Source organism: Oculina patagonica, chromosome 4, assembly GCF_052425735.1.
Source record: "Oculina patagonica isolate OP01 chromosome 4, crgOcupat, whole genome shotgun sequence".
Classification (NCBI taxonomy): domain Eukaryota; kingdom Metazoa; phylum Cnidaria; class Anthozoa; order Scleractinia; family Oculinidae; genus Oculina; species Oculina patagonica.
This window is the reverse complement of record NC_135761.1, coordinates 44,757,884-44,784,011: the sequence shown is the minus strand read 5'-3', so window position 1 is coordinate 44,784,011 and position 26,128 is coordinate 44,757,884. Positions and strand designations below refer to the sequence as shown.

The window sequence follows — 26,128 nt, the reverse complement described above, 5'->3', positions numbered from 1 at the left end:
ATTGTCAATCAAGATGTTTCACTTATGTTACATATAATACAAATGGTTTTACATCAAATCTATCGGTAGATAGTTATTCTTGATAATACAGTACAAGTAACTTTTTACCGGGGTAAAACCTTAGTTATACCAAGACAACAAAAACATCAAAATGGCAGATGGCAGAGCATATTTCGATTTTGTTATTTTTCTTTTACTTTAAAGTGTCCCCATTTAGTGGTTTTATTACTGCTATTTTAGTTTTTGACACTCAAATAAAGGTTTTATTTATTATTATTATTATTATTATGTTTTAGCTACTCCACAAAACTGTAAACATGAGGCAGCGCCCAAATTAGATTAAGATCCATAAACAAAATTAATTTAGAAGTACACCCACCTCGGTTTGCAGAGTAATGAGATTTGGTGGTAATAGAGCGTTTTCACGACAGCCATGCTGTAGGAGTCAAACAATAAAACATATTTGCATAAAAATGATTATTTTCCCAAAGGAAAATCATTTTATTGTCTCACTCCTCCAATATGGCCGCCATGAGCGCACTCTATAGAAGAAGTAGTTCTCACTGAGTAAATGTCAAGATTGAGACATGATTCCCCACGGTTGATGGATAGAAATGAAATATATTAGTTCCATTATTGGTAAATTCAAGTCACGTTCACAATCACAAAAATTCCTAAACTTTGTTCTTAAGACATAAATATCACCAAACAATAACTTTAATTAAATGCAAGAAAACACTTCAGTTGGCAGAAACAGGCGCCTGCCTTGCCTCAGTTAAGTAACTACCCAAAAACGTAATCTTAGGTTCACATTCTTAATCCATTATCACTATCTTTTATCTATAGTTATTTTATATATATTGTTGATTTCCTGGAAGCTTCGGCACTAGCTGCCTTAACCTTAAATGCCACAAAACAAGTTTCAATTTAGCTTTTCATTTTGCAATTCATCTTGCAAAACATTCTGCTCTTTGTTTAACTGTCTTCAGTATTCTTCACAGCTTATGTCGCCTTTTAAATCGTCAAAGTTGATAATAGCCCAAGATTCAGAGCTGGCGTCGACCAATCTTACTTGTGCTCGTTGACCAATGAAAGCTCCGACATCCCAGGTCTTACGAACCATGCTATCTTGGCATTCACCGGTATCTGTCCTGACAGCCTGCAAAAATACAGGGAATATGCATCATGCTTTAATCTGGTCTTGTTGAAGAGGGGTTTGCCAGTTTTGCTCAAGAAGGACGGTTCTAGGACAAGTTGTGACTTAAAATCCGTCCCCATTATTTGATACTTTGCATCACAATAATACGAACTAAACATTGACGAGGAAACTACATAGTTACTATTAGAACAGTTTTCAATTGAGTGTCGTAAAACCAAAGCCAAAGTAATCACTCTAGCCAATCATAAAGTACACATACAATCCATTAAACCAATCAAAACTCGAAGGAATTACATGTAGCCAGCACGAAGCGCGGGAAAACGTGCGCGAGCGAGTCACGATTGGTTTTGGTTTTACATCTGATTGGCTAACAAAGTGGCGCGAGAGCTTTAAACCAATCACTAAGCGTAGTAATGCAAAACCAACGCAAACGCGAATTACTTTCGACACTCAAATGAAAACCGCTCTAAACAGCCTGAATTATCTTTTTAATCAACAACAACGACAATAAAAAACAATCCAAGGCCAAATTTTCTGGATCGTTTTCTCCTACTGAGAACAAAGTTTGCACAGTGGTTACCTTTGTCTATTACCATAAGTCCTCGAATCTCGGAAATCAACCCTTTAGTGTAAAATTACAGTCAAATCAAGTACATTTAGAATGTAGCTGTCCTTCAAGTTCACAACACCCTAATTTTGATTAATCCGGCATGTTTAACTTTACTGTTAACGTAAACACGATTGATATGATACCAACCTGGCCATCGATAAGTAATTCTGCCCTGATGAAATTTATATCGCAGCCTCCGCCAATCAGAAATGAGATAGTTTTGCCTCTGATGTTAAAGAATGGGGAAGTAAGAGTTCCTTGTGGTCCGTCGCGTTGCCTTCCTCCCGCTGGGTCCGTTTTGGAGGGACGGTATTCAAATGTTCCAATCCACCAGTCGCCCTGTTGGCCGGCAGAAGGTCTTCCTCGTAATGCAGTGTTATCACCATAGGTCGGCTGGTTGTTAAACGCCGTACCAGTCTTTTCCCAGTCATCAATTCCGTCCTCGAAATCGAATTTGCAAACTTTGAAAAAGCAAAATAAGTAAAATATTCATTTTTGCTTAGCTTTATAAGGGTCCCGAAGGGGGTACCATCCCATTTTTTTAAGCTTATTGTTTTTCTGATTTCCAAATCCCAGTTCCCAGTTACCCTTTAAGGCTCCTCTTCAATGTACAAGCCTTTGACAAGAATAGACTTTCGATTAAAAAAAGTGGCAGATCAAGTTGTTATCTGAGAGAACTCGAACTAAGATACTTTGGTTTGTGATCTAGATAGATTGGTTATGTCGTTGGTTTTCTGGGGCTTAAAAACCATCGTTGTTTGGCAATTGAGTCGCGAGGTATCAAACCAAATTAAATTGCAGAATGATTCTGTTTAAAAAGAGATGTCGCTATATCCTTATTCATTGGCTACTTACAAAAGTATAAAAATATATATTGCGTAAACATCCTGGTAATAAGCCCGTCTTTAAAGGCAAAACTATGCGTTATGTTCTCACTTTTTAACTGTTATAAGCCCCCAGCTTCGGCGTATATAATGGGATACTGCAATAATATTGACATGCTTCATTAATATTGATTTATCAGTTTACACTTAAGCATCTGCAACACTGAAGAATTCTAAAAAAGGGAACTTGGACGAGAAGAACGCCCATGACCTGTGTTTTGGAGCCACGCTTTAGTTTAAGTGATATAAAGGCATGAACGTCATGAAAAGTTGCAGTTTAGTTACTCAAAATACCTGGTGGTTCTCTCATCAACCCCATGTACGTGGAAGAAATATCCCGTTTGAAGAAATTTGCCCCAGCTGCATATTTCGTTATGTTGTTCAAATCACACTGTGAGGTATGCCACCAGTAGTTGAAGCTTTTGCAGTGTGAGTCATGCACACAGGCTGTAAGGCAGCCGGGATAGTCTTCAGTGTACACAGACTTGTATGTTTGGTTCAACAGTGCCATTCCCCTTTGAGATCTTTCTTCGTAATTATATTCCCAAGTAGCTGTGGTTATCTTCAAAGTTAAGTAGATAAACAATATTGAGACCTTTGCCATTCTCCATATTATCCGCTTGGTCTGAAAAACAAATTGGATTGGAATTGATAAACATGTCGTGTAGTTATTCGTCAGCTCTCTGAAATGGCATTTACCGAAATAGCCCTCACCCTAAATCGATCATCTTTTTAAAACCCGCCATATATTGGCAGGTGATGTGAGTTTTGAATGCCACCAGACGCCCGATTTTTGACTACAGAAAGCTTTTTGCATATATTCAGACGGGCAGTTATAACGGCACAGTTATAACCTTACTAACTCACAACATACATGACACGTTTTCTTTCAATTTGCTACGACGAACCAACAATAAATTTCGACCTTGTTTTGGGGAGAAACAAAAGACCTTGCATTAAATCGTTCAAACATTATTAGGCTGATTCCTCGAATAATTTTTTCTGGATAGAGGAATACACATCACGTATTTCCATAGCTTTAAAACTGATGTTTCATTCCTCTTACAGTCTTTTTAACTGTAAGGAGCGAACACTTCCAGGTGTATTTATAGGTCATAACACTACAAAATGTTAAATGGTGAAGCCAAAAAGAGAAAAAAAGGATAAATTTAGCCCCTCTCCATTGTTATTTAACAGCTAACCATTCCTTTCCGCGGTGGGTGTTCAGTACTGGTGTTAAGGTGGCTCGATCGATATCTTTTAAATTTGAGCAACTTGTAAGAAACTATAAAAGAACTAACTGAATATCGATCAACACAGCTGTACTGAAGAAAAATAAAAAAAATATATAATTATCAACATCTGAGTTACCAAAGCAACGTAATGACGTCACCACCCATTTAACACAAGACCGATTTAGTGTGATTCTTTTGAAAAAAATATATTCTGTTTTGCTTGACAAAGTTTTCACAAGGTCTGCGAAATTTAAAGCATTTCAATGTGAGCGTTTTCGAGAAAATTCAGGATAAAGTTTTGAAGTGCTAAAATACAACAAAAACAAAGCAGTCTAAAAACGCTGTCGAGAAGACGTTCACAAGGCCTGAACAATTAACATTTTGGTCTTAAGTAAACCTTTTTAGTGCAGAATGCACTAATGCCCTTGGTAGAATTGGAAGTTTTTTTGTATTTGAGGCGGTTCGAGGGCCGTAGTGCAATGGACCCCCTTCCATTCACTACAGAAAAGAAACAACAGAAAACATACAGGGAAGAACCGCCAAAGGTGAGAGGGCACCCTCATACGAGGCCGGCCCGCCAACTTCGCCAGGGAGTCGAACCCCGCCTCACCTACAGGATAAAAAGACTGGATAAAAGACGCGAGGGGAAAAGCAATACAAAAGACCAAAAGGGAAACAGAAAACGGTTAAAAATATCAATTTCGCAATTTGGCTAAAAATGTAACAAACAATTTCCAATGCAGAATAAGACACCAAGTCACAACAAAAGACAAAAAAGAAAGAAAAACTTGGTTAAAAATATCAATTTCGCAATTTGGCTAAAAAGGGTTACAGACAATTTCCAATGCAGAATACGACCATATTCAGGTTTCCACACTGATCATCTCACTACGTCCATGAGGACCAGCCAATTAACGTCCAAATTAGGACCGAAACCACACGGTACATCCAATTTAAGGCGACCGCGAGGACCCACCAAATCGCAATCAAATAAACAGGGAAAACCAAAAGACAAAAAAAGAAAGAAAAAATTGGTTAAAAATATCAATTGCTAATTGACTAAAAATGTTAAAAACAATTTCCAGTGCAGAATACAACCACGTTCAGGTTTCCGCACTGATCATCACACTACGTCCGCGAGGACCAACCAATTGAAGTCCAAATTAGGACCGAAACCACACAGTACATCCAATAAAGGCGACCGTGAGGACCCACCAATTCATGACCAAATAAAAGGAAAAACCAGAAAGACAAAAGGAGAGAAGAGCATAGTTAAAAATATTAACTTCGTAATTTGGTAAAAACATAAAAACAATTTTCGATAAAAAACACCAAAACCACACAGTACATCCAATAAAGGCGACCGTGCAGACCGACCAATTTCCAACCAATAAAAACAGCTTGAAAAAGATGCAAGAAAAAAGTTTCCAGACGAGAAAAAACCAGAACGCAAGTGACAAAGAACCTGGAAGATGTTTAGAGACATAGAGATGTTGAAAAGAAAGTCCCATGCAGGATGCAACAATGTTCAGGTTTCCATACTGATCTTTCGACTACGTCCACGTGGACCGACCAATTAACCGTCCAAAAATAGGACCTAACACACACCGTGCATCCAATTAAGGCGACCGCGCGAACCGACCAATTTACAGCCAATTATTCAACCAATTAAAACATGCGAGTAAAAAACTAAAAAGACGAAAGGACTAAAAGGCGAGAGAAAAAAACCCCATCTGAAACAGATCCAACAACACCATTCGCACCCCATTGACGATTGAAATAACGGCGACGACGCTCAGAGATGAAACGCTTGAAGAGCAAGGGAAGATAAAAGCGAACTCTAGACTTCAAGCATGCCAGGAGCCGAAGGGCGCCCGGTCGCTCCGAGCGAAAGCGGAAATCATTCCGCTGACACCAAATGAGAAACTTACAAACATTCAAAAGGTAAGCAAAGACCTTGGGCACGCAGCGGAACTCGTCCCTGCTAAAACCAAAGAGCACAGGACGCACCTCAATGGACGGAGCCAAAGGAGACGCTCGTGTTAAAAGTGACTGAATCCAAGAGATGCCACTCTGGGCAAGCGGACAGTCAAAGAAAAGGTACCTAAGACTCTCGGTATGATGACCACAAAAACAAGCCAGGGGAAAGTCATAGCCGAAGGAAACTAAACGCTCGGCGGTGTAAAGGACCCCATGAGCAACCTTCCAACTTAGATCAATGACTTGCCTATCAAGAGGCAGGAGAAAAAGAGAGTTCCAGGTGGAAAGCCAGTCAATGTTAGGAAAAACCGGGCGAAACTTAACAACACAATGTGGAGTGCACGGGTTGAAAGACAGAAGGAGCTGGTAACATTGCTTGCAGGTGATAACATTGACAGGAATAGGGCTAGCAGAAGAAGATGCAATGACAAGACCATTCGGGGATCCAGAGCCGTCAAGCGCGCGCCAAGCTTTCAACAAGGCCGCGTAAAAGGGGCGCAAAACATCAGGGTCAAAACTAAACGGGTCTGAAAAGACCTGCATAGGCGAAGCATTAAAATGGGAATAAAACCAAAAAGACATCAGGCCAACCCAGCCACTCGGGGAGGACGCAAAGCGCTTGATCCATTGGACCAAGAGAGACTGCACTTTAAAGCCGGTAGAGACAACAGAGAAGCCACCATTCTCCCTAGCATGAATAACCACATTCCGAGCAACCAAATCCCTCTTGCCACTCCAGAAGAACTTGAAGACAAGTGAAACAAGCTCAGACTGGGCCCAGGGGGGCATGTGGACCAAGGAGGCCACATACCACACCCTGGACAGAGCTAAAGCATTGGAAACCAGAGCCTTGCCACCAAAAGAAAGGGATCTCGAACGCCAGGAGCTCAAACACTTTTCAACCGCCTCAATGCGAGGAAGCCAATTTGAATCGTCTAAGAGGCCATTGCCAATGAAGACACCCAAAACCTTGATTTTAACAGAGGTCCACTGAATGGCAACGGGCGCATCGGTACGATCGCGCCACGCGCCCAGCCACAAACCTTCACACTTGGAGAGATTCAACTTTGAACCAGTGCCCTTCTCAAAACGGTCGTAGGTGGAGAAGACCGCACCAGTAGCATCGTCAGACAAGGAAATGACGGATGTATCGTCGGCATATAAAGAAAGCACAGGAAGAGGCTCAGGGACCCAAGGGAGCCTGAGACCGACAATGGAGGGATGCGCACGCAAATTCGCAGCCAACACTTCCATGGTAACAACATAAAGCAAAGGCGACAAGGGGCAACCTTGACGCACCCCACGCGACGGCCAGAAAGGACTACTAGTGTAGCCATTAATGAGGACAGCGTTACGAACATTAGTGTACAGAAGCCGAACCCAGGATACAAAAGACGGTCCAAAACCCATGTGTCTAAGTGTAGAAAGGAGAAAACCCTAGTCAACTCTGTCGAAGGCCTTTTCCTGGTCAAGGGCAAGAATTGCAGCCGGAACATTAAATTCATTGGCATAATGGGCGACATCACGGAGTAAGGCAACATTCTCACCGATATAACGGCCCCGAACACCACAGGTTTGGTCGGGATGAATAACCAAATGCAACACTTTCAAGAGGCGACCAGCCAGCGCACGAGCACACAATTTATAATCTACGTTTAAAAGACTGATAGGCCGCCAGTTTTTATGGAGAAGCCTATCTCCCTTCTTGAAGATGAGTGAAATTAAGGCAACTCTCTGAGAGGAAGGTAAAAGGCCAGCATCAAAGGAAGCGTTCATAACCTCAACAAGGTCAGAACCAAGAATATCCCAAAAAACGACGTAAAACTCCATCGGCAAGCCGTCCGAACCAGGCGACTTGCCTCTTGCCATGCCACCAAGGGCAACACGGACTTCATTAACCGTAAGGTAACCCTCACAGACAGGCACTTGATCAGCGGGCAAAGACGATGTTACTTTCGACAGAAGGTCCGCTTGAATTTCGGAGTCCGTGTCACAAGCAGAAAAGAGAGAAGAATAGAAAGCCCTCCAGGAGTCACAAATCCCATCCAAATCAGAAACTGTGGAACCATCCGGATTTTTCATGCCGCAATCCAATCTAAGGCACCCCTTTTCTTTTCCAACCTGAGAAAGTATCTCGATGAGGACTCTCCTTCCTCAGCCCACTTAACTCTGGACCGAACTTTGGCCCCTTGAGCGGCAGAAAGATCCAAATCAGCAATTTTAGACAACACATTGTGGTAAATGGGCAGAAGGGACACAGTTCCGTAATCAATTTTCAATTTAAGATGGTCAGCCAAAGCGACAAGAATGGAACTGGAAACATTTTGGTTTTTAGCCCTCGTCTTCGAAAAAATCAATAGCGATGCCCTTAATTCTCTCTTTGCCACGATCCCACCAGGAGAGGAGGGAATCAAAGGAGTTCTTCCGGAGCTTCCAACCCACGCCAGAAAGTCTTGACAGAGTCAACAAAATCGGCATCAGAAAGGATGGAAGTATTGAGCTTCCACCTACCAGGCCCACGAGGGATCGGATCCGGAATAACACACTCAAGAACAACAGCCGAGTGATCCGAGTAAGGACAAGACAAGATGTCGCAGGACTCGACCAAATGAAGCCAAGTGAGCGGGCAACCAAAAAGATCAATGCGCGAGGAAAGCGAACCATCAGGTTTGAGCCAGGTAAAGGCCACAGATGAAGGATGCAAGTGGCGCCACACATCAGCAACACAACAGTTATTGAAAAAAGACGCAAGAGCAACGGAGCTCTCGCGAGAAATGTCAGACACGTTCGAACCACGCCGATCCAAAGCCCGATCAAACACGGCATTAAAGTCACCCCCAATTAAAGTAGGAACCGAGAGATCAATTTTAGACGCACAAAAATCGTAAAACACATCCCTCTCGGGGTTACGGTTCGGCGCGTAAACACAAGCGACACCAAAAGAAAGACCATTATGTTTGAAATGGGCCAAAACAAACCTTCCATCGGCATCAAAAAGAAAAACTCGAAATCGTAAACACCGATCTGTACAAGATGACGGACCCACAGGAACGAGTGGTTCCAGGGGAGGACACAGTCAGGAAACCATAAGGGGAAAACCAAGAATCACACTCGCTGCAAGTAGAGACGTGAGTCTCTTGCAGTAAGACAAAATCAACATTAAGGTGGCTAAGCCACTGCAACAGAGACATCCGTTTGTTGGGGTCACGTAACCCGTTCACGTTAAGAGTTAAAAACTTGAATGCAAGAACAGGATGAAATAAAGACAAAAAACTACTTGCGTTTGGCCGGTGGCCTGGAACTCACCACAGCCGGCAAAGACACATGAACACCAGGCTTATGAGAAGATTTGCTAACACCAGCTTGGGAAGCTGGCCTTCTTCGAAGAATCCTGTCAACAACACTCGATTTTCCAACTCTAGGGTCCCTAGAATTGGAAGTATATCTACGATACAATTGAATAGCTTAAAGGTATATATTTTTTTCAGAAAGTACTATGCTCTTCTTGTGGTACTATTCTTTCTGGATGAAAATACTTCGTGCTAAACGCATGCGCAGATTAATAGACGTCGCGAACATCGCGTAATTCTTCCTGCGAAAGGATAACTGTAAATTCCGTGGCGCCAAGTTAAAACTGCAAATTAATTGAATTAGACACAAAGGCGTCATAGCAGTTCATGTAAAATAATTCTTGTTATGGCAATGCTGTTTTCTTAGAATACATGTAAATGATCTGTTGCATCATTTCATAATTCAGAAAAACCAAATTCTTAACTAAATCGATAATATCTGTGTTATAATCGATGTCGCCCTGTTTGCAGGGAATAAATCACGTTACCATGTCATCACGTTACATCCGTTTTCGACAAAAACAACGGTATCATGTTACATTCGTTTTCAAGAAAAAGTTTGCTGTTTCAATATCAAACTTAAAAGAGCAGGGACGTGTTTAGAAATTTTGTATCAAAGCCTAACGTGGTTTGCTTTTTTAATGCGGTAGAATTCTTGTAGAATCCGTAGAGTTAATTTAATTAGACTTTAAGGCAACACAGCAGTCTTCGAGAAAAACAAAGGTATCGTGTTACAAACCTTTGCACGCAAAGCACAAATATCACGTTCGCAGTCAATGTCAAACTGAATGCAAACTAACGAAAATTAAAATAACAGAGACGCGTTTGGAAATTTTGTATTAAAGCCTAACGTCATGTGCTTTTCAATGCGGTAGAATTCTTGTAAAATCCGTGGGGTTAATTTAATTAGACTTTAAGGCATCACAGCAGCCTAAGAAAAAAACAAAGGTATCGGGTTACAAACCTTTGCACGCAAAGCACAAATATCACGTTTGCTGTTTCAATATCAAACTGAATTCAGAGTAATGAAAATTAAAATAACAAAGACGCGTTTAGAAAGTTTGTATCAAAGTCCAACGCATTCTGCACTGTCCTTTGAGTCTCTGAGTCTTTTTGATTACCTTGAGCTTAAATTTCAGAGAAATCGTTCCTTTTGATTTCTTGAATGATCGGCTTGAAGATGAACTGGTATAAAGTATTATTTCGCTCTTTGAACGAAAACGCCCCGCACGGTTACTAAAATGAACTCGAAATAAAAACCGCTCGAGAGATTCTTCTAAACTTAGCAGTTGAAACAAAAAATAAGTATGTATTAAAATGTCCGACTTTAAAAACAATTGAAACATTTTAAGGCAGTTAATTTTAAGCCTAAACTTAAAACGAAAACACTGTGCTGTTTTTTACTCTTCATTGGATCGCTTCTTCGTTATACGTCTTTATTGTCTCGAGCCCCATGCATTTGTAAATTTCAGTACATCTTAAATATGTAAAACAGCTGCCTGTTTTCCGAAAAATGGGGAGAAACAAGTAGTTTGAACAAGCCAAGTTAAAATAACAGTAGTAGTAAAGAACTTGTAACATTTTCAGTGCTAGTCTTCTGACAGTTTCAAGGCAATGCCAAACGTCAGCAGAATTGTCGCGAAAATCTTCGGTTACATATAATAATACATATAAGTGATGCATAATCTACCGGAATTGATAAATGCACCTGCTTGAGAGAAATAATAACGCAGCGATCCGATGTAGGGTGAAAATCAGCGCAATTTTAATAATAATGTTTTAAGAATGCTTTGTTTTTGTTATATTTTAGCACCTCAAAAACTTATCCAATTTTTTTTTCGAAAACCCTCTCATAGAAATTCTTAGAATTTCGCAGAACTTGAGGTAATTATGTTAAGTCGAAGACCCAGAGAGAATTAATTTCAAAAAAAATCCTTTCATTGCAAGTAAATCGGTCTCATGTAAAATGAGTGATAACTAATTTGATAATATATAGATTTAGGCAAGCCTAAAAGCGGAGCTCCCCATTTATTTAATTTTCACTGGAGTTTACAATGTTTTCATTCTAGTGAATAAGCGGCCAAAGTACTAATGTTTATGGCGGTTTATAGGTGCAAGACAAATTTAAATAGCTCACGGTTAAACTGAATGTCAGCAGTACGACAAAAATAATAATCTTAAAGCGGGGCAAAATCATTACTCATTGCACGAAAAATTACTTTAAGCAATAGAAAATGGTTTCGCGATCCTGTTATAGTTTCGCAGCAGTTTAGTAGACTCCACAATATCTATTACATTGATATAGGATATATTCAACGTGCACTACAGAGTCTGTCGGATTAGCTCAATCGGTAAGGTGCCAGTCTGCGAATCGGGAGGTCGTGAGTTCAAATCCCAGAGGGTCAAATTTTTTTTTTTTTTTTTTTTTTACCCCGTAGCAATAAAATGGTTTGTTTATTGTATCAACCCGATTTAGCTTTCGAATGCTCCTTTATGTACGATGCTGGCTTTACAGATAGACACGAAAGTCATCGATCGATTTAATATGGCTCTCAATGTCCACTTTTTTGGCGGTCGATTACTTATTTACTAATTTTCAGCCACATTTTGTTTCATTGCTTCTTGTTTTTCTTTTCAAACCTCTTTAAATTTTAAAGGCTGCCTTTATACGGCATTCTTGCTTCACTCTTTCTACCATCAAACTATGGCCGCCATGTTGCGCGACTCCGTATGTACGCCGTACGCGCCCTCGAACCATGCCGTATCATAAAACTCATTTTGATAGTGTTCCTTCTTTCATGGTTATGGTGCTACGCTTAGGAGCTCCGCTAAAACCTATCTCATTGGAATCTTTGTTTTCTTTTTTTTAGTACAGCTGAGTTGGTCGATTTTCAGCTAGTTTTCAATCAACGGAAATTATGAAACTGTGGAAGATAATTTTACGCAGATTATGTTATTGCCAAAAACAACTTTTATGTCTTGCATGAGCTCAATAATGAAGTGTTTCGCAAGGTTACCCGTCAATGCGAGATAACAGTTCAAACTGTTTAAACAAGAAAAAGAAAGCGCTTACCAAACTAAATTCCTTTGTCTTCTGCATCATCAACTGAATTTCTGTTGCACAACAGTTGTTAGAACGTACGACTTTCAATTAGCCAGTCAGCTAAAGTTCGTATGCCTAAAACCACCTGGCAGCGAGTTTTAAAACGCTTTCAAGATAATGAGATATATATATTATTCGTTGGGATATTTTGAGTTACTTGGAGTCCGAGTACACATCTCTAAATATCTTGGTTTGTATGTACTTTCTGAAATATTTCTTAAATTTTAAGAATACGATCTAGTAGTTATGCCGCTTAGTATACGAGTAGAAAAATAACTCAATTTTTTTGTATGTAGCTGAAAACAAATTTACATTTCATTCTGGGTTTTCCTCCCAATGTTTCTATTGACGGTCATAATTTAATTGTAATTGTTTGAAACTCAGCTGTGTTCTATTGGGAGCCTGCTCCGTGAATCTGATTGGTTTTCCCATCTCCCAACACTCATTCAGAAAGTGAAAAAATACATACCTTATCCGTTTGAGTCATTACTTCTATTATAGGGGAAATGTCGCAAGGATGTGGGGGCCATGTTACCCAGAGGCCGGATAAATGTAGCGTTTGTCTAAATAAAAAAACCTTTTGTTCCAAATTCTCTACATGTAAAAATTAAAACACACACACACGGACTGCAAAACATTAAAAATATTGTTAAGAGTTCTTTCCGCAGCCGGGGATTAGCCCTGAGCTTCGTACTCCACCCCCCCCCCCAGGCTCTCGTAGTCAGCGAGCGACCACTCTCAACGATATATTTGATATAATTTCATGGTTTTGTATAGCTTCACAATCACAATTTAATTCTCGTTCCTTCTTCAAACTTCTCAGTTTTCTCGCTATTTACTTTCTACTACTTTCTTAGTTTTACAGCGCTTTTTATATCCATTTTTGGTTGCTTAATAACATACACACAATTATCATTCCTCAGTTATTAATTCATCACGAAATATATAACAATTATTCGCCGAAGGCGAAGTGATTATTCAACAATAATTACTGAGCCTGGGGCGAATAATTGTTTAAGTATAATTTTCAGAGGTGGATATCAAACACTGCAAATAACAATAGAAAACACGAAAACAACAAACAGAAGTTCTCGCTTGCATACGTGTAAACCAGTTTAATTCATCGATTGAAATAATAATTTACACTCAAGTTTTAGTAACAAAACGGAACAAAACAAACACTACAAAAAAGATAGATATCCGGTACCTTTGTTTAATTGTTGGTGGCTTCTGAGCAATTGTGGGAATCCTCTCGAAATTACTAACTCCAGTGAGAAGAGAACTAAATGATGTTTTGGCAGTCGATCTGACTGAGTATATGGCCGTGTGCGATCTCCAAAACCACCATGTTTACCATCAATTCTAATGCCTTGAAAACCATCTCTTGATATATTTTCGGTCCAAAAGCCTTAGTAGTAAATTTGAAAAATTTCAAAGGTTTCAAATATCCAGGATTTGGAGTGATTTCTTTTAATGAGAGAAATTTTCATTCAGCAAATGCCGCCATGTTCACTGGCCTGGATGGCAAACGTGGCATGGCTTAGTAGCCAAACCTTGAGATGCAATATTCACCGCTTAGCGCGGTGAATATTGCGACATGGTCCGAGCTTCTCGACCAATCAGAATTGAATTCACCTCTGGAAATTATACTAATTAAATTTATTCTAACGTCATTTAGGTTGCTAATCAAAAATTTCTATTGTTCTCTCTCTGCAATATATCGAATATAGAATATAGAATTGCAGCCATGAACCAAAACATCAGTGTGGAAACGACTGAAATCGTCCATGTAATGTAGAGAGTGAAAAATAGCTTTTTAGGAGTCTCAATAATTATAATAGTGCGGCCTCAGCCAATAATGCTGTGAGCCAAAGTAATTATCCATTAACTAATCTTTCCTATATTGGAAAGGTAGATGAAAAGTTCAATGCGTTGTTTTGTTTTTTAGAACAACAACTTCTCTTCAAAGCGATGACAACGTTCTGTAAAAGACTTGGCGTAGACCTAATCGAGGCAGCAAGGGATGGATTAAGTTTTTGTTAGCTGGTAGACGACTACCCCAATCATTACACTGGTCCTGTTCTAAAGACTGCTATCAGACGATATGAAACTCTGTGGCTACCACTAGATTCCAGGTAAGACTGTTTTTTTTTTCTTTTCTTTTTTCTTGGCTTAACAGTGTCAATGGGAAATGTTGATCTACCATATCCAATGGGATATGTTGATTTGTACTTTATCATCAACGAGGTAAGATTGTCTCGAATGCTTGCTATAGTAGTTTCAGTTTATTCCGATGCTGAAGAGACAGCCCTATCTGTAATTTGCAAGTTTTTTTTTTACTAAATTGAAGAGTCTATTAGTTTCTGTTTTTGTAAAAGAGGCCAGGCTTGAAAAAAAGGGATCCTATATTTTAATTTAACCGGGGGGGATTCCATGTTGTTTCAGACTTTGTGTAGAGGGGTGCACGTGGGGGGGGGGGGGGGGAGGGAGGTAAGATAACTGCAAGCCGATCGTACTCATTTATAAACCCGGTCCTGTTATGTTATTTAATTATTGCACAGTTGCCAATTTTACTTAGAACAAATCTAATAAGTCATTGTTACAATCATTTTAGTGAAACTTGTTGTTAGTTGCTATTTTATTTATGTGCAATCAACGTTGTGTGGCCAATCAAAACATTTCATTTTTCGGTTGAATAAATTTCCTTGAGGGCAACTCTCCTTAGTTTCCTGACCGTAATGGCACTTGATGTACTTGGATCAATCACTGGGGTCAGCATAAAGGCCAGCACCATCGCTTGGACAAGAGAAAGTGCCTAAAACAAAATATTTCAACATCAACAGCATTGCAACATCGGCAACATCAACACTATCAGTTAAAGCAACATGGCCGTCGATTTTCGACAAAGTATTTAAACAACAACAACAACAAAAGAATATTGAAAAATTTTTCGTTGCAACAGCATCTGTTGATTTATCTGACATATTATTCTTGTTATGTAAACCTTATCTCCTTCCATACTGCATTTCGTTAAAAGCACTTCATTGTTTACGATCTTTTACTAGGTTTTCAGTTATTTTACTAAAGATGATATAACTATAGCTTTTACTAATATCATATTCAATTGTGCAATCGCCAGCTGTCATTACATGTACTTTTTATGCACAATGTATCACTCAAAGTGGAATTGAAGCAATAGACTTACTGATTTGGCAAAAAAGGCAATTTTCAGGCCTGACAGTATCGGGAGGTGCAGTGACCTAATGGTTATCACGCTGGACTCTGGAACAGCGGATGGTTCACTGTGTTACCTTGAACTCTTAGAGTGACCCTCTCCACCCAGGTGTATAAATAGGTACCAGCGAATCTAATGCTCGGGAGTTACCCTGCGATGGACAAGCACATGTACATCCCATTCAGGGGTTAGAAATCCTCCTAGTAGTTACATGCTGGGATAGGCTCCGTCCCTATGAGCCACTTGGCTCAAACGAAGACTTACCTACCTACCTACCTACCTACCTACCTACCTACCTACCTACCTACCTACCTACCTACCTACCTACCTACCTACCTACCTATCTACCTACCTATCTAAATACCTACCTACCTACCTACCTACCTACCTACCTACCTACCTACTACCTACCTACCTACCTACCTACCTACCTTGCGCTCAGTCACACAGTATGCGCACATTTGTGTATCAAACAGGTTAAGTTGTGATTTTTTTAGAAATATGTATTATAGCAAGTTGCGGCTGGTTTGCTTGAAAACGCGAAACACAAAGAAAGAAATGGCGAAGAAAGCAACACATTGCCAGTGAGCCCATGCGAACCATTTGATAGAGGCATTGTGTCTAAAGCTGCAAATAATTTCACAACCAAATGACTTCGCAGTACCTTCTTCACAGTGTCTCCCAGCAAGTCCCGCCTTACAAATTAAACACAGTGGTATGTATTGCTTACAAAGTCTGGAACGCAGTCGCCAATGTTTTGGCACGGGTTGGTTTGGCATGGGTCCTGTTAAAGAGAAATTTAAAAAAATAATACAAAAAAGATAAAACAATTTCCTGGCTAAAAATATCCATTTTTTGTACCACTTAGGCGGCAAAGGCCAATCACTAAATTCAACCAGTGATCGAGAACACATTGTGTTGACGTTTTTAAAATACATAATGTCTTAATTCTTTCAAATTAGACTTCTTTCGTTTTTCTACGTTGTCATAACGAGTGATTATCGATTTCTATTACCCAGAGAAGAATAAAAAATAATAAAACAATAACAAAAAACCAAAACTGATTTTAAAACGAAGGAAAGAAATGCACGAGGAAAATGCGATTGCCGTACGGCCGCAGAATCTAAATTTCGTCGCTGTATTTCTGAGAACCACATTCACAGGCTCGTAAATTAAACGTTTGGTTAGAATACCGCCAGAAATACAAGAGAAAATTCGAATTGTTTAACTAATCTTTAATCCACAAAATTATCCGCTAAAGCACGGCTCAACTTCTTAATTTCATTGACAGCACACATTCCCGCTCACCGCCGATTTTCAGATCTGAATCCTCAATAAACATCCTCATCTTTTCGCTCCCAGGTTGCAATGGTTTCTTAAGTTTTAACAGATAAATTTTAGATGATTTCCTCAGTGAAGACTGCTAGTTTTGTGGTATAATTCTCGCCTCATCAAAAATACAGCGCTAAATCAGTGCTGAAAAGTTTGACAAAACCTTGGTTGATTACGTTAGCAACGGGCAGCAACGAGTTTTATGCGTCTGTACTGTTATTTCCAATAAAAAATAGCCAATCAGCGTTCGAAAATTCGCTCAGTTATTGCAAAAAAGCACTTACCTAAATTTTTAGAGTTATAGCATTGTGTCTGCGCACAAAACAGTTAAAGTGCCCCTGTGATCAAATTTGTGATTTTCATTTTTTACATTGTCGTGTACAGTTAGACTTTCTTACTCACCTTGCCAATTTTCAATCCATTGTGAACATCAGAAATCGTTTTATTTTAACATATATTTCCGAGAACTTTTTTCCTCTCGAGCAACTTGTTGCATATTGAGCAATTTCCCGACCGAAGATTTCCGAAGACTATCCGAGTGTTGTTCAAAGACCATGCGAACGTTTCCGAAGACTTACGAAGTTTGCTGAAGATTTTTGAGGAACATCTGACGACAACATTACAAAACTCGTCGTCCCGTTTTTCCCCTCTCTTCTTCGATATCTTCACGATTTTTCTCAGTTAAAGAAATCCTTGTTATTTAACAAATTTTCCTCTTAATATGTTATTTAGATACTTCATTTGTTGTAAAATTGTATAAAACTGCTTAGAAATCTTATCCTCTAAGGGAAATTAGTATATATTTAGAGAAATTCTCTTGATCAGAAGCAGCGTTTTGGACTTTTTGGGACAACTTTCGAGCAACTTTTATTATCAGAAGCAACTTTTTTGGAATTTTGGAGCAACTTTTGAGCAGCTTTTTGAGAAATTACAGGCAACTTTTTGGGAAATCTCGAGCAACTTGTGGAAAGCCCTACGGACAAGTCGTCTGATGATTTGTTCGTCTAGTGTGAAATTTAAGACAGCTTTTAGACGACTTGTCCGTCTAAACGACCAAGTCGTCCTCGGAAACTTGTCTTCCTAGACGGCCAAATCAACAGTCAAATTCAGACGACTTGCACGTCACAATTCATGTCCGTCCCGTTTTCACACTAAAGGTGGATTTCCACTGACGCGTAAATTTTTACGTGCGTGAAAAAAATTAGAGACAATGTATGAACGGCCTGCGTAAATGTGTACGCAAGCCGTTCATACATTGTCTCTAATTTTTTTACGCACGTAAAAAATTACGCGTCAGTGGAAATCCACCATAAGACGACTTGTCCGTCTTGACGATTTGTCCATCTCTATTATAAAAAAAGCCATTATGATTATTGTGATATTTTTTTTCAGTTTTTCACCCTCGTATATTGACTAGCCCGACAGAAACGACTTCTCGAAAGTAGAGGCACTGGTACCAGAAATGTGTTCAAATATAAATTTGTTCTTAACATTTATGACGCTGCCTCCAAACTTTGTGACTTGATCTAGAATTTTATCTGGAATTATTTCAAAAACGAAAGAATTTTTTAAGAGTATTCTAACTAAACTTTTATTTAACTGGGTTTGAATGAATATCTTTTTCGCAATTCGTTTTACGTTTTACATTCTTTCGTTAGTTTTCTTATCCACGAAGGAGTCTTAAGTTGACAAATTTTATTTACAACTTGAACAGGAAATTTTGGCAATAGCAGCTGAAAAAATAACATTCATAGATTTATTTGCACAATATTGACATATCTGGTGACACGTAAATTCAAAATACTGACTTTCGAGGAACTTCTACAAAGATTGAATAGACATAACGTCAAAGGTGTTTATACAGTCTTTAACACTGTAACTACGAACTTCCTTGTAAGATGCAATCTTACATATAAGACATATAAGCTGCTTACTTACTATACTGAGTTGGGCTTGAACCAGCATCAAACCTTATTGCAGAAGCACACTACTTTAAACAGTTAAAAGTCCATTTGTTGTTAATGCCTGACAAAATGGGATAATAAATTACCTTGAAAAGCCTTGCAAAAGTCACTCCTTTTTCATCTTGAAACTCCCTGCCGTCGATGAAAGAGGACGCGTTCAGTAGTTTACAAGTTCCTTTGCCGTTATTCCTGGAAGACAATTTGAAGTTTGTGGAAGTACACCACTCGTTTCTCATACATTTTTGACTGCACGACAAAAAACTGGGTGACTCAAAACGTTTAACAACATGGCCCTTAAGTCGCTTATTTTCCTTCGTCACGAAGAATGCTGAACGAGAAGATGGGGAGTCTTCTTCAGCCAAAGCTTCGGTATTGGTCATCCCCAGAAACAGGAGAAACAACAAAAGGTGTGTACCGCTTTCCATCGCTGACAAATGTTTATACGCAATGAACAGCCTTATCTGTTTCTAGCTGACTAAACGGCGAACCTTGGGTAATTCTTATACGGTATTGAATTGTGCAATATGATTGGTCGGTTTCAATCGGATTGATTTTCCGAAGTGTGATTTCTCCGGCATTCATTGTAAACTGATGTTTTTTTTTTCTATTGTTAATATGTGTTTACTACAATAGCTTTACAGTGTTAGTTCATTTAGCCTCAATTTGCCAGAGTCTCTTTCGAGACTGCTAAAGTGTTTTTAGAGGAACTGCTTTATGCATCCTCGGGGACTTTTTAATACAACAGCTGCTGCTTGTTTTGGGTACTCAGTGTTGCCATGATGACCACGTTTTTACATCGGGGCAAATTTTGAAGGCTTTCGTTTTTAGACTGATCTCTTCTCTGCTTGGACACCTTTCTCTCACAGACACAACTTTAAGGTCAAATGAACCGAAATTTCGAAATTCTTTGTTTTGCAACCAAACACTAAGACAATTCAATTAGTGCTGAACTTCTAGAAAATCTATAATGTATCGAAAACAACTATAAAAATAAAATAGTGATGATGGATTAAGGATGTGAACTCAAGATCACGTTTTTGTAGGCCATAATGATTATTGTGAAAAAGCACTCGGTGTATCGAGAGGCGGCTGTTCCACGGTCTTTTCCCCCTGTATTTATTCATCTAGAGTAATTTGGAACAAATAATGTTTATCTTTGGTTCCCCTGAGTTCCTCCTGTTCATTTCTCGCCTTTTTGTGAAGCTGCTTTGTATAAAAGCTCCTGAACTATAAATATCTCAGCTGCTCCAGGGGTAACATCGAAGGGGTTCAAGCTAACATTCGTTCTATACTCAGGAATCGCGGAGTGTTTCAACACTTTTAACGCTCATTGTTCCGCGATTTTTTGCATTTTCACTTTCTTTCTTCTAGTTGTCGTTTATTTTTTGTTTAATCTAATGGTATATGTTACTTTGTAGTTCTTCATCAATGGGGCAACATCTGATTCCCTTGAATGTCTGTATTAATAGCATGGATAGTGTCAGAATTATGCCAGTGCTGGCAAGACAACCCTGTCGCTGAAGAGACTCTCATCATGTTTCTCTATCATATCTTTAATATTCTCTGTTTTCGCAATGGGAACCGGGATTGGAAAAACGGGGGGGGAGGGTTATATTTTAGTTGTTACATTTAACGGGGATATAGATGTTATTTCGGCCTTTGTACAGGGTGGGGGGGGGGGGGTAAAGTCTGCTAAGTCCTTGTTACAATTATTTTCGTGAAACGTGTTGTTAGTTGCTATTTTATTTATGTGCAATCCACGTTGTGTTGCCAATCACATTGTTTGGTGTTCGGGTTGAACAAATTTCCTTGTGGGCAACTCTCCCTAGTTTCCTGACCGTAATGGCACTTGATGTACTTTGAGCAATCGTTGGGATCCGCATAAAGCCCAGCAACAGCGCTCGGACAAGAGAAAGAGCCTAAAATAAAAGATTTCAACATCAACAATATTAACAAAGTCAAAAGCTACATCAACACTATCAGTTAGAGCAACAACAACCACAGAAACATTAACATCAGTAACGTGAACAGTGAAAGCGTTGCTTTGTTATTTCTTGTGGTCGTCCTTTAGATATCCTTGGGTAGAACGGGAAATGGTACTTGATGTTGACAACGGCAAAATAAACACAACTTAAAGGGAACTAGCCTAACAGCAATTCATTTCGCTTTCAGGGTACAAAAATTCATGAATTATTTCTAATTCTGGATATCGAGGATCTGCGGCAACTGTAATAAAGAAAAACCAAGGAGTCTCACAGATAATTAATCTTAAATGCTTTTCATTCCTCTGTCGACTTTAATCGGAGCTCCGGCGCGCGACGCCCGTTAGCGGAGCCCCATGGAAAAGAATTTTGGTAAGTTTTCGATGCGATAAATTTTGGCTATGACGTCAGCGTATACCTGTACTCCGTCCTTACAGACTCTGGAAAATGAGAAGAGGAATACCAAGGCAATTCGACGGGAGAGGAGCGTTTTTCTCTTTAAAAATCATTGGCACGTCGGCCATCTTGTAATCGGAATGAAGATGTCAAGAAAGCAGGAAGACGAAAATAATTCTTTGTAACCATTCCTTGCTTTATCTCCTCCAAAGTTTTCAACATGATGGAAAGTTATAAAATCAAATGTATATGTGTGAACATGCCACTGCCATGCCATGCCATGCCATGCCATGCCATGCCATGTTATGCTATGCTATGCTATGCTATGCTATGCTATGCTATGCTATGCTATGCTATGCTATGCTATGCTATGCTATGCTATGCTATGCTATGCTATGCTATGCTATGCTTTGCTATGCTATGCTATGCTATGCTATGCTATGCTATGCTATGCTATGCTATGCTATGCTATGCTATGCTATGCTATGCTATGCTATGCTATGCTATGCTATGCTATGCTATTCTATGCCAAAATGACTCATACAAAAAACATCAGGACTCACTTTGTGACGCAGAAATGTTCTGACTCGTGGACGAAGATGCACTGTCCCATGGACTTGCAGACAATGAGCCACTTTTACTGGTCGATGTTTTAATTGCCGAGAAACCTCTCGTCATAGACGGTGTTGAACTGTGGGACTGTGATTCACTTGGACTGACTGATGTAATTTTGTTTGAGGACACTGCCACATTTTGGCTAATACTTGCTGTAGCACTGTGCGATGTAGATGCTTGTGCTGAAATAGATAAACAGTGAGAGTTTTGACCCTCAGTGAAAGACACTTCTTATGCAATTATTTCATCATGCATTAAAATTTTTCGGCTATAAAGCTCAAGGAAAATTGGCGTTTGCGCTCCAAGTGAAATTGTGTGCAAACCATCAAATTCCACATAACAGTTTTGGCGCTCATGTAAACGTGTTCTCAAATAAATTAAACCTTATGTTATACAACATCATCATTGCAAACAAAATGCTGACGGTTTGCACGCAATTTCACTTGGAACACAAACGCCAATTTTCCTTCCGAGATAACCTCGCCACTGTGTTGTCCTTACAATGAATTCGAATAAGGTGATACATATGCATTATTTGAAAATTATATTTCCAATATTTCGGTCGTTTGTGATAGAGCTAAAATTTTGAGACAAAGCAACAAACAACATGATGTGCTAGTTGGCTTGTAAAAAAGAGAATTTATCGATTCTGACTCGCATAAGAAGAGCGTCTAGAAGAAGCACGCACTTGTAGAAGAAGGACCACTCTCACCGACCTGTAGTGTTTTGCAGACGACGATTTTGTTATAGAGGAGCTGGCGTTTGGCTTTTTGACTGCGAGAAGAAAACTCTCTCACTGGTCACTTGTGAGCTTGCCGACAAGACTGTTGTTGTTAAAGATAGAGTTGGATTTTAGGTCTTTGCGATAATGTACCTTCACTTGCGGCTTGTGGGCTTGCTGACGACGTTGGTGTTTTGGGTCTGTGATGAACTAGCATTTCATCTTGGAAGAAGTACTGAATTGAAACCGGGATAAGCTTCCACCTGATGGGCAGCTTGGCTCGAACGCAGACTTTACCTGCCTACCATACTCAGTATGCGCTTATTGAAACTGGTTGGAAGTTTTTAGTATAAAAATCATCAACAGCGTTATGTTAAGCAGCAAGCTGCGGCTGGCTTGCTTGAAAACGCAAGAAGAAAACGCGAAGAAGAAGAAAACGGCAAATTGCCAGTGAACCCATTCAAATAACTTGAATTGGCGAGAAATTGTGTCTAAAGCTGCAAATAAATTCACAACGAAATGACTTCACAGTACCTTCTTCACAGTGAGCTCCAGCAAATCCTGCCTTACAGCTACAGTGGTAAGTATTGCTTGCAAAGTAAGGGACGCAGTCGCCATTGTTCTGGCACGGGTTGGTTTGGCATGGGTCCTGTTAGAGAGAAATGTAAAAAAATGAAATACCAACAAAGACGGAATGATTCACAATGATTGGACCAGGCAATTGATCACGCGGGCCGAACCCCACTTTCGGTCGTGTAATACAATGACTAACTAAATAAATAAACAAAAATAACATTATAGTGTGAACCAGAAAACAGTGAACACTTTAATCTATTTTGCATATATAAATTTCTGCAGAAAACCATCGAATGATAGCTCAAACTCGGCAAGAAATATAAAAAAAAATGGACAGAGCTTTAGTACGCCACTCCATTCGAAACCCGACTGGCCTATTTTAATTTTTTGTTATTATATGGCCCACCCTGCGAAAGGGCACGATGAAGCAAATCCTGTTTTCTGATTGGCTGCCGGAGCGGGCAAGACGGGTCGTATCTTGATTGCCCGCTCAGGATTTCACGTGTCTGTCTTGCAATAAAAAGTTATAATTTTGCCATATAATCAATCCTTTTATTATTGACCAAACTTGTTCGGTCAGCTGGATATTGGCCTCGTTCTTTCTACAGTTGGAAGAGCAATGAAATCTTCTTCCGACTGCATCTCAATACACACAATTTTAATAGAATGACTAAAGATCTTCATTTATTTTTTTAAGAAAGAACCCGGTCAATATCCAGCCATACTGACCTTACGCTTGGTCAATAACGCATATGTATGTACCCTTGCGAGTGTATAGATTACAGGATATTGAAAAGAAGAATACGAAATCCATCGGCTGGCAAGGCATTGCCATATCGGATTCAAGCCAAAGTCAGTGATGTTTTCGGTACTTCAATACGTCTTATTTAGTTGACAATTGACAAGATTGGAATTAAGTTAGGTTTCTTTATTTTGGCGACGGATGCAATGTGTTCTTTATGAAAGCCACTGGTGTCTGTAAAACTATTCAGAAACACAATAAAATTGGCAGTATAACCTTCTTAAAATAAAAATAACATTACACGTTGACTTAAAGATATTAATTTTGTGTTCTCGTGGCAAAATCACCCACGCTTTGCACTCACTCGTGAGATATTGTTTTCGCCACTCCAACATAAAGTTCATATCTTCTCACAATGTCCGTGTAATATACTCTACCTAAACAGGAAATTTTGGCAAAAGCAACTTTAAAAATAACTGAAACTTATAGATATATTTCTTTCAGAAAATAACGAACAATATTGGCATATCTGGTGATACGTAAATACCAAATACTGACAGTACGGAACGTCTATGTCGATTGCATAGACGTAACTGTCATACAGTGTTTATACTGTCTTGAACGCTGAAACTACGAACTTCCTTGTAAGATGAGACCCCACATTTATGCTGCTTTCTTAACAAGTTGGGCTCGACCCAGCACCAGATTTTTAAAACCTTATTACAGAAGTCCATTTGTTGTAAATGGCTGACAACATGGGATACAATAAAATACCTTTAAGAGCATTGCAAAAGTTGCTCCTTTTTCTTCATGAAACTGGGTGCCATCCATGAAAGAGAACGCGTTTAGTAGTTCACAAGTTCCTTTGCTGTTATTCTTCGAAAACAGATTGAAGTTTGTGGAAGTACACCATTTGTTTCTCATACATAAATGACTGCACGATAACAAACTGGGAGACACAAAGCGTTTAACAACATGGCCATTTGATTGCTTGTTCGGCTTAGTCACGACGTATGCTGAACGAGAACGTTGGGAGCCATCTTCGTCGGCGAAAGCTTCGGTATTGGTCATCTCAAGAAACAGGAGAAACAATAGGAGGTGTGAACCTCTTTCCATCGCGGACAAACGTTAATACGCACCGTGACTAACTTACTAACTTACCAAATGGCGAACCTGAGGTAGTTGTAATACAGTTTTGAACTGTGTAATGTGATTGGTCGGTTTCAGTCGGAGGGATTTTCGGAAGTGTGAAGTCTTCCGCATTCGTTGTAAACTGATGTTATTTTTCCGTTGACCCCTTCGCCGCGAGAAAAATAACGCCTGATCGCAGGTTATAAGCCTTCTAGCTAGAATCACAACAAATAGAACTACACTAATAGATAATATTTTGACTAATGCATTTTATGACAAGGCTGCCTGCATCAATGGACTACTTAATGCTGATATATCTGTTCATATCTATAAACTGAATGATAAAACAAAACAAAACATATAAGAAAATATAATAAATTTTCTATGGAAAGTTTCATCAGCAAATTAGATTGTACTGATTGGAGAAGAAGAAAACTAATGAGAAAATAATCGAAAAATTCACTGAAATACACAACTACTGTTTCTGAATTAAAAAAGTTAAACTTAATCCAAAAATTTAAGCCCTGGGTTACAAAAGGGATACTTTTAAAATCAATGATAATTGATAACAATTTAATTCTTATAAGGCACAAAATTCATGTGAAAATGCCCTAATGCGTCATCAAAAAATAAGTACAAAATAGTTGCTGTAAAATATACAAAGAAACTTGCAAATTATTATCTTAATATATTAATTATCTAAAACCTAAAAATAAAACTGCCTTTAAATATATGAATGTATTAAATATATACATAGAATAAAAGAAAGAATCTTGTTTATATATCCTTACTTTATTGAAATTTACTTTATAAATTTTACATTGTCTCCTATACTATTGCAAACAAAAAGAAGTTTACCAGGGCCGTACCTAGCGGGGTTGGGGGGGGGGGATTGGTGGAAGCAGTGACCCCCCCCCCCAGGAAAACTAAATTTCTAACAGTGTTTGATTCTGCTGGGCTATTTCTTGTAGCTATATTGGAGTTTGTCCCCACATTGGAGTTTAGCGGAGTTTGCCCCCGCAGACAAAAAATGCTAGGTACGGCCCTGTTTACCACATTCAGAAATAAATTAAATCACCTTTTAAGAAGCTTGAAAATAGCCTAAATTTTAAA

General features: G+C 39.1%; 4 protein-coding genes across 5 annotated transcripts; all 4 read right to left on the bottom strand.

The window, feature by feature from the left end:
- Nucleotides 1-273: 273 nt before the first annotated feature.
- On the bottom strand, nt 274-12,315 carry LOC144652622 (uncharacterized). Of its 2 annotated transcripts, none has more exons than XM_078512699.1 (4): nt 2,948-3,777; nt 1,917-2,230; nt 1,073-1,159; nt 274-436 (listed from the first exon to the last, which is right to left on the bottom strand). In XM_078512699.1, exons 1-4 carry the CDS (start codon nt 3,255-3,257, stop codon nt 359-361), a joined length of 789 nt encoding a protein of 262 aa, XP_078368825.1. In that variant the 5' UTR covers nt 3,258-3,777; the 3' UTR covers nt 274-358. The 2 variants fall into 2 exon arrangements, with proteins under 2 accessions (XP_078368825.1, XP_078368823.1); XM_078512697.1 differs by adding an exon at nt 12,292-12,315 and having other exon boundaries at nt 298-1,159; nt 2,948-3,278.
- Nucleotides 5,578-6,657, bottom strand: LOC144648502 (uncharacterized). The gene has a single exon (XM_078508035.1). The coding sequence runs from the start codon at nt 6,655-6,657 to the stop codon at nt 5,578-5,580; it is 1,080 nt and encodes a 359-aa protein (XP_078364161.1).
- A 2,404-nt stretch (nt 12,316-14,719) lies between the features above and the next one.
- LOC144652641 (uncharacterized) lies at nt 14,720-19,328 on the bottom strand. The gene is made up of 3 exons (XM_078512716.1): nt 18,939-19,328; nt 16,287-16,340; nt 14,720-15,136 (listed from the first exon to the last, which is right to left on the bottom strand). The coding sequence occupies exons 1-3, from the start codon at nt 19,275-19,277 to the stop codon at nt 15,002-15,004; spliced, it is 528 nt and encodes a 175-aa protein (XP_078368842.1). The 5' UTR covers nt 19,278-19,328; the 3' UTR covers nt 14,720-15,001.
- A 1,210-nt stretch (nt 19,329-20,538) lies between these two features.
- On the bottom strand, nt 20,539-25,035 carry LOC144652616 (uncharacterized). Its single transcript, XM_078512692.1, has 4 exons — nt 24,659-25,035; nt 23,101-23,215; nt 21,794-22,027; nt 20,539-20,771 (listed from the first exon to the last, which is right to left on the bottom strand). Exons 1-4 carry the CDS (start codon nt 24,998-25,000, stop codon nt 20,599-20,601), a joined length of 864 nt encoding a protein of 287 aa, XP_078368818.1. The 5' UTR covers nt 25,001-25,035; the 3' UTR covers nt 20,539-20,598.
- Between the last annotated feature and the right edge of the window lie 1,093 nt (nt 25,036-26,128).

Bases quoted from the DNA above. Each gene is read 5' to 3' on its own strand.
- LOC144652622 (XM_078512697.1), bottom strand. From the start codon at position 3,257: ATGGCAAAGGTCTCAATATTGTTTATCTACTTAACTTTGAAGATAACC. The intron at 2,231-2,947 runs GTATTTTGAGTA...GCTTTTTCAAAG, and splicing joins GTTGATGAGAGAACCACCAG to TTTGCAAATTCGATTTCGAG. The intron at 1,160-1,916 runs GTTGGTATCATA...GTATTTTTGCAG, and splicing joins AATTACTTATCGATGGCCAG to GCTGTCAGGACAGATACCGG.
- LOC144648502 (XM_078508035.1), bottom strand. From the start codon at position 6,657: ATGCCCCCCTGGGCCCAGTCTGAGCTTGTTTCACTTGTCTTCAAGTTC.
- LOC144652641 (XM_078512716.1), bottom strand. From the start codon at position 19,277: ATGGAAAGCGGTACACACCTTTTGTTGTTTCTCCTGTTTCTGGGGATG. The intron at 16,341-18,938 runs GTAATTTATTAT...TCTCTTTAACAG, and splicing joins CTTTTGCAAGGCTTTTCAAG to GACCCATGCCAAACCAACCC. The intron at 15,137-16,286 runs GTAAGCAATACA...ATTTTGTTTTAG, and splicing joins GCGACTGCGTTCCAGACTTT to GCACTTTCTCTTGTCCAAGC.
- LOC144652616 (XM_078512692.1), bottom strand. From the start codon at position 25,000: ATGGAAAGAGGTTCACACCTCCTATTGTTTCTCCTGTTTCTTGAGATG. The intron at 22,028-23,100 runs GTACTGTGAAGT...TATCTATTTCAG, and splicing joins TGGAGCTCACTGTGAAGAAG to CACAAGCATCTACATCGCAC. The intron at 20,772-21,793 runs GTGAGTCCTGAT...CTTTTATTTTAG, and splicing joins GAACATTTCTGCGTCACAAA to GCTCTTTCTCTTGTCCGAGC.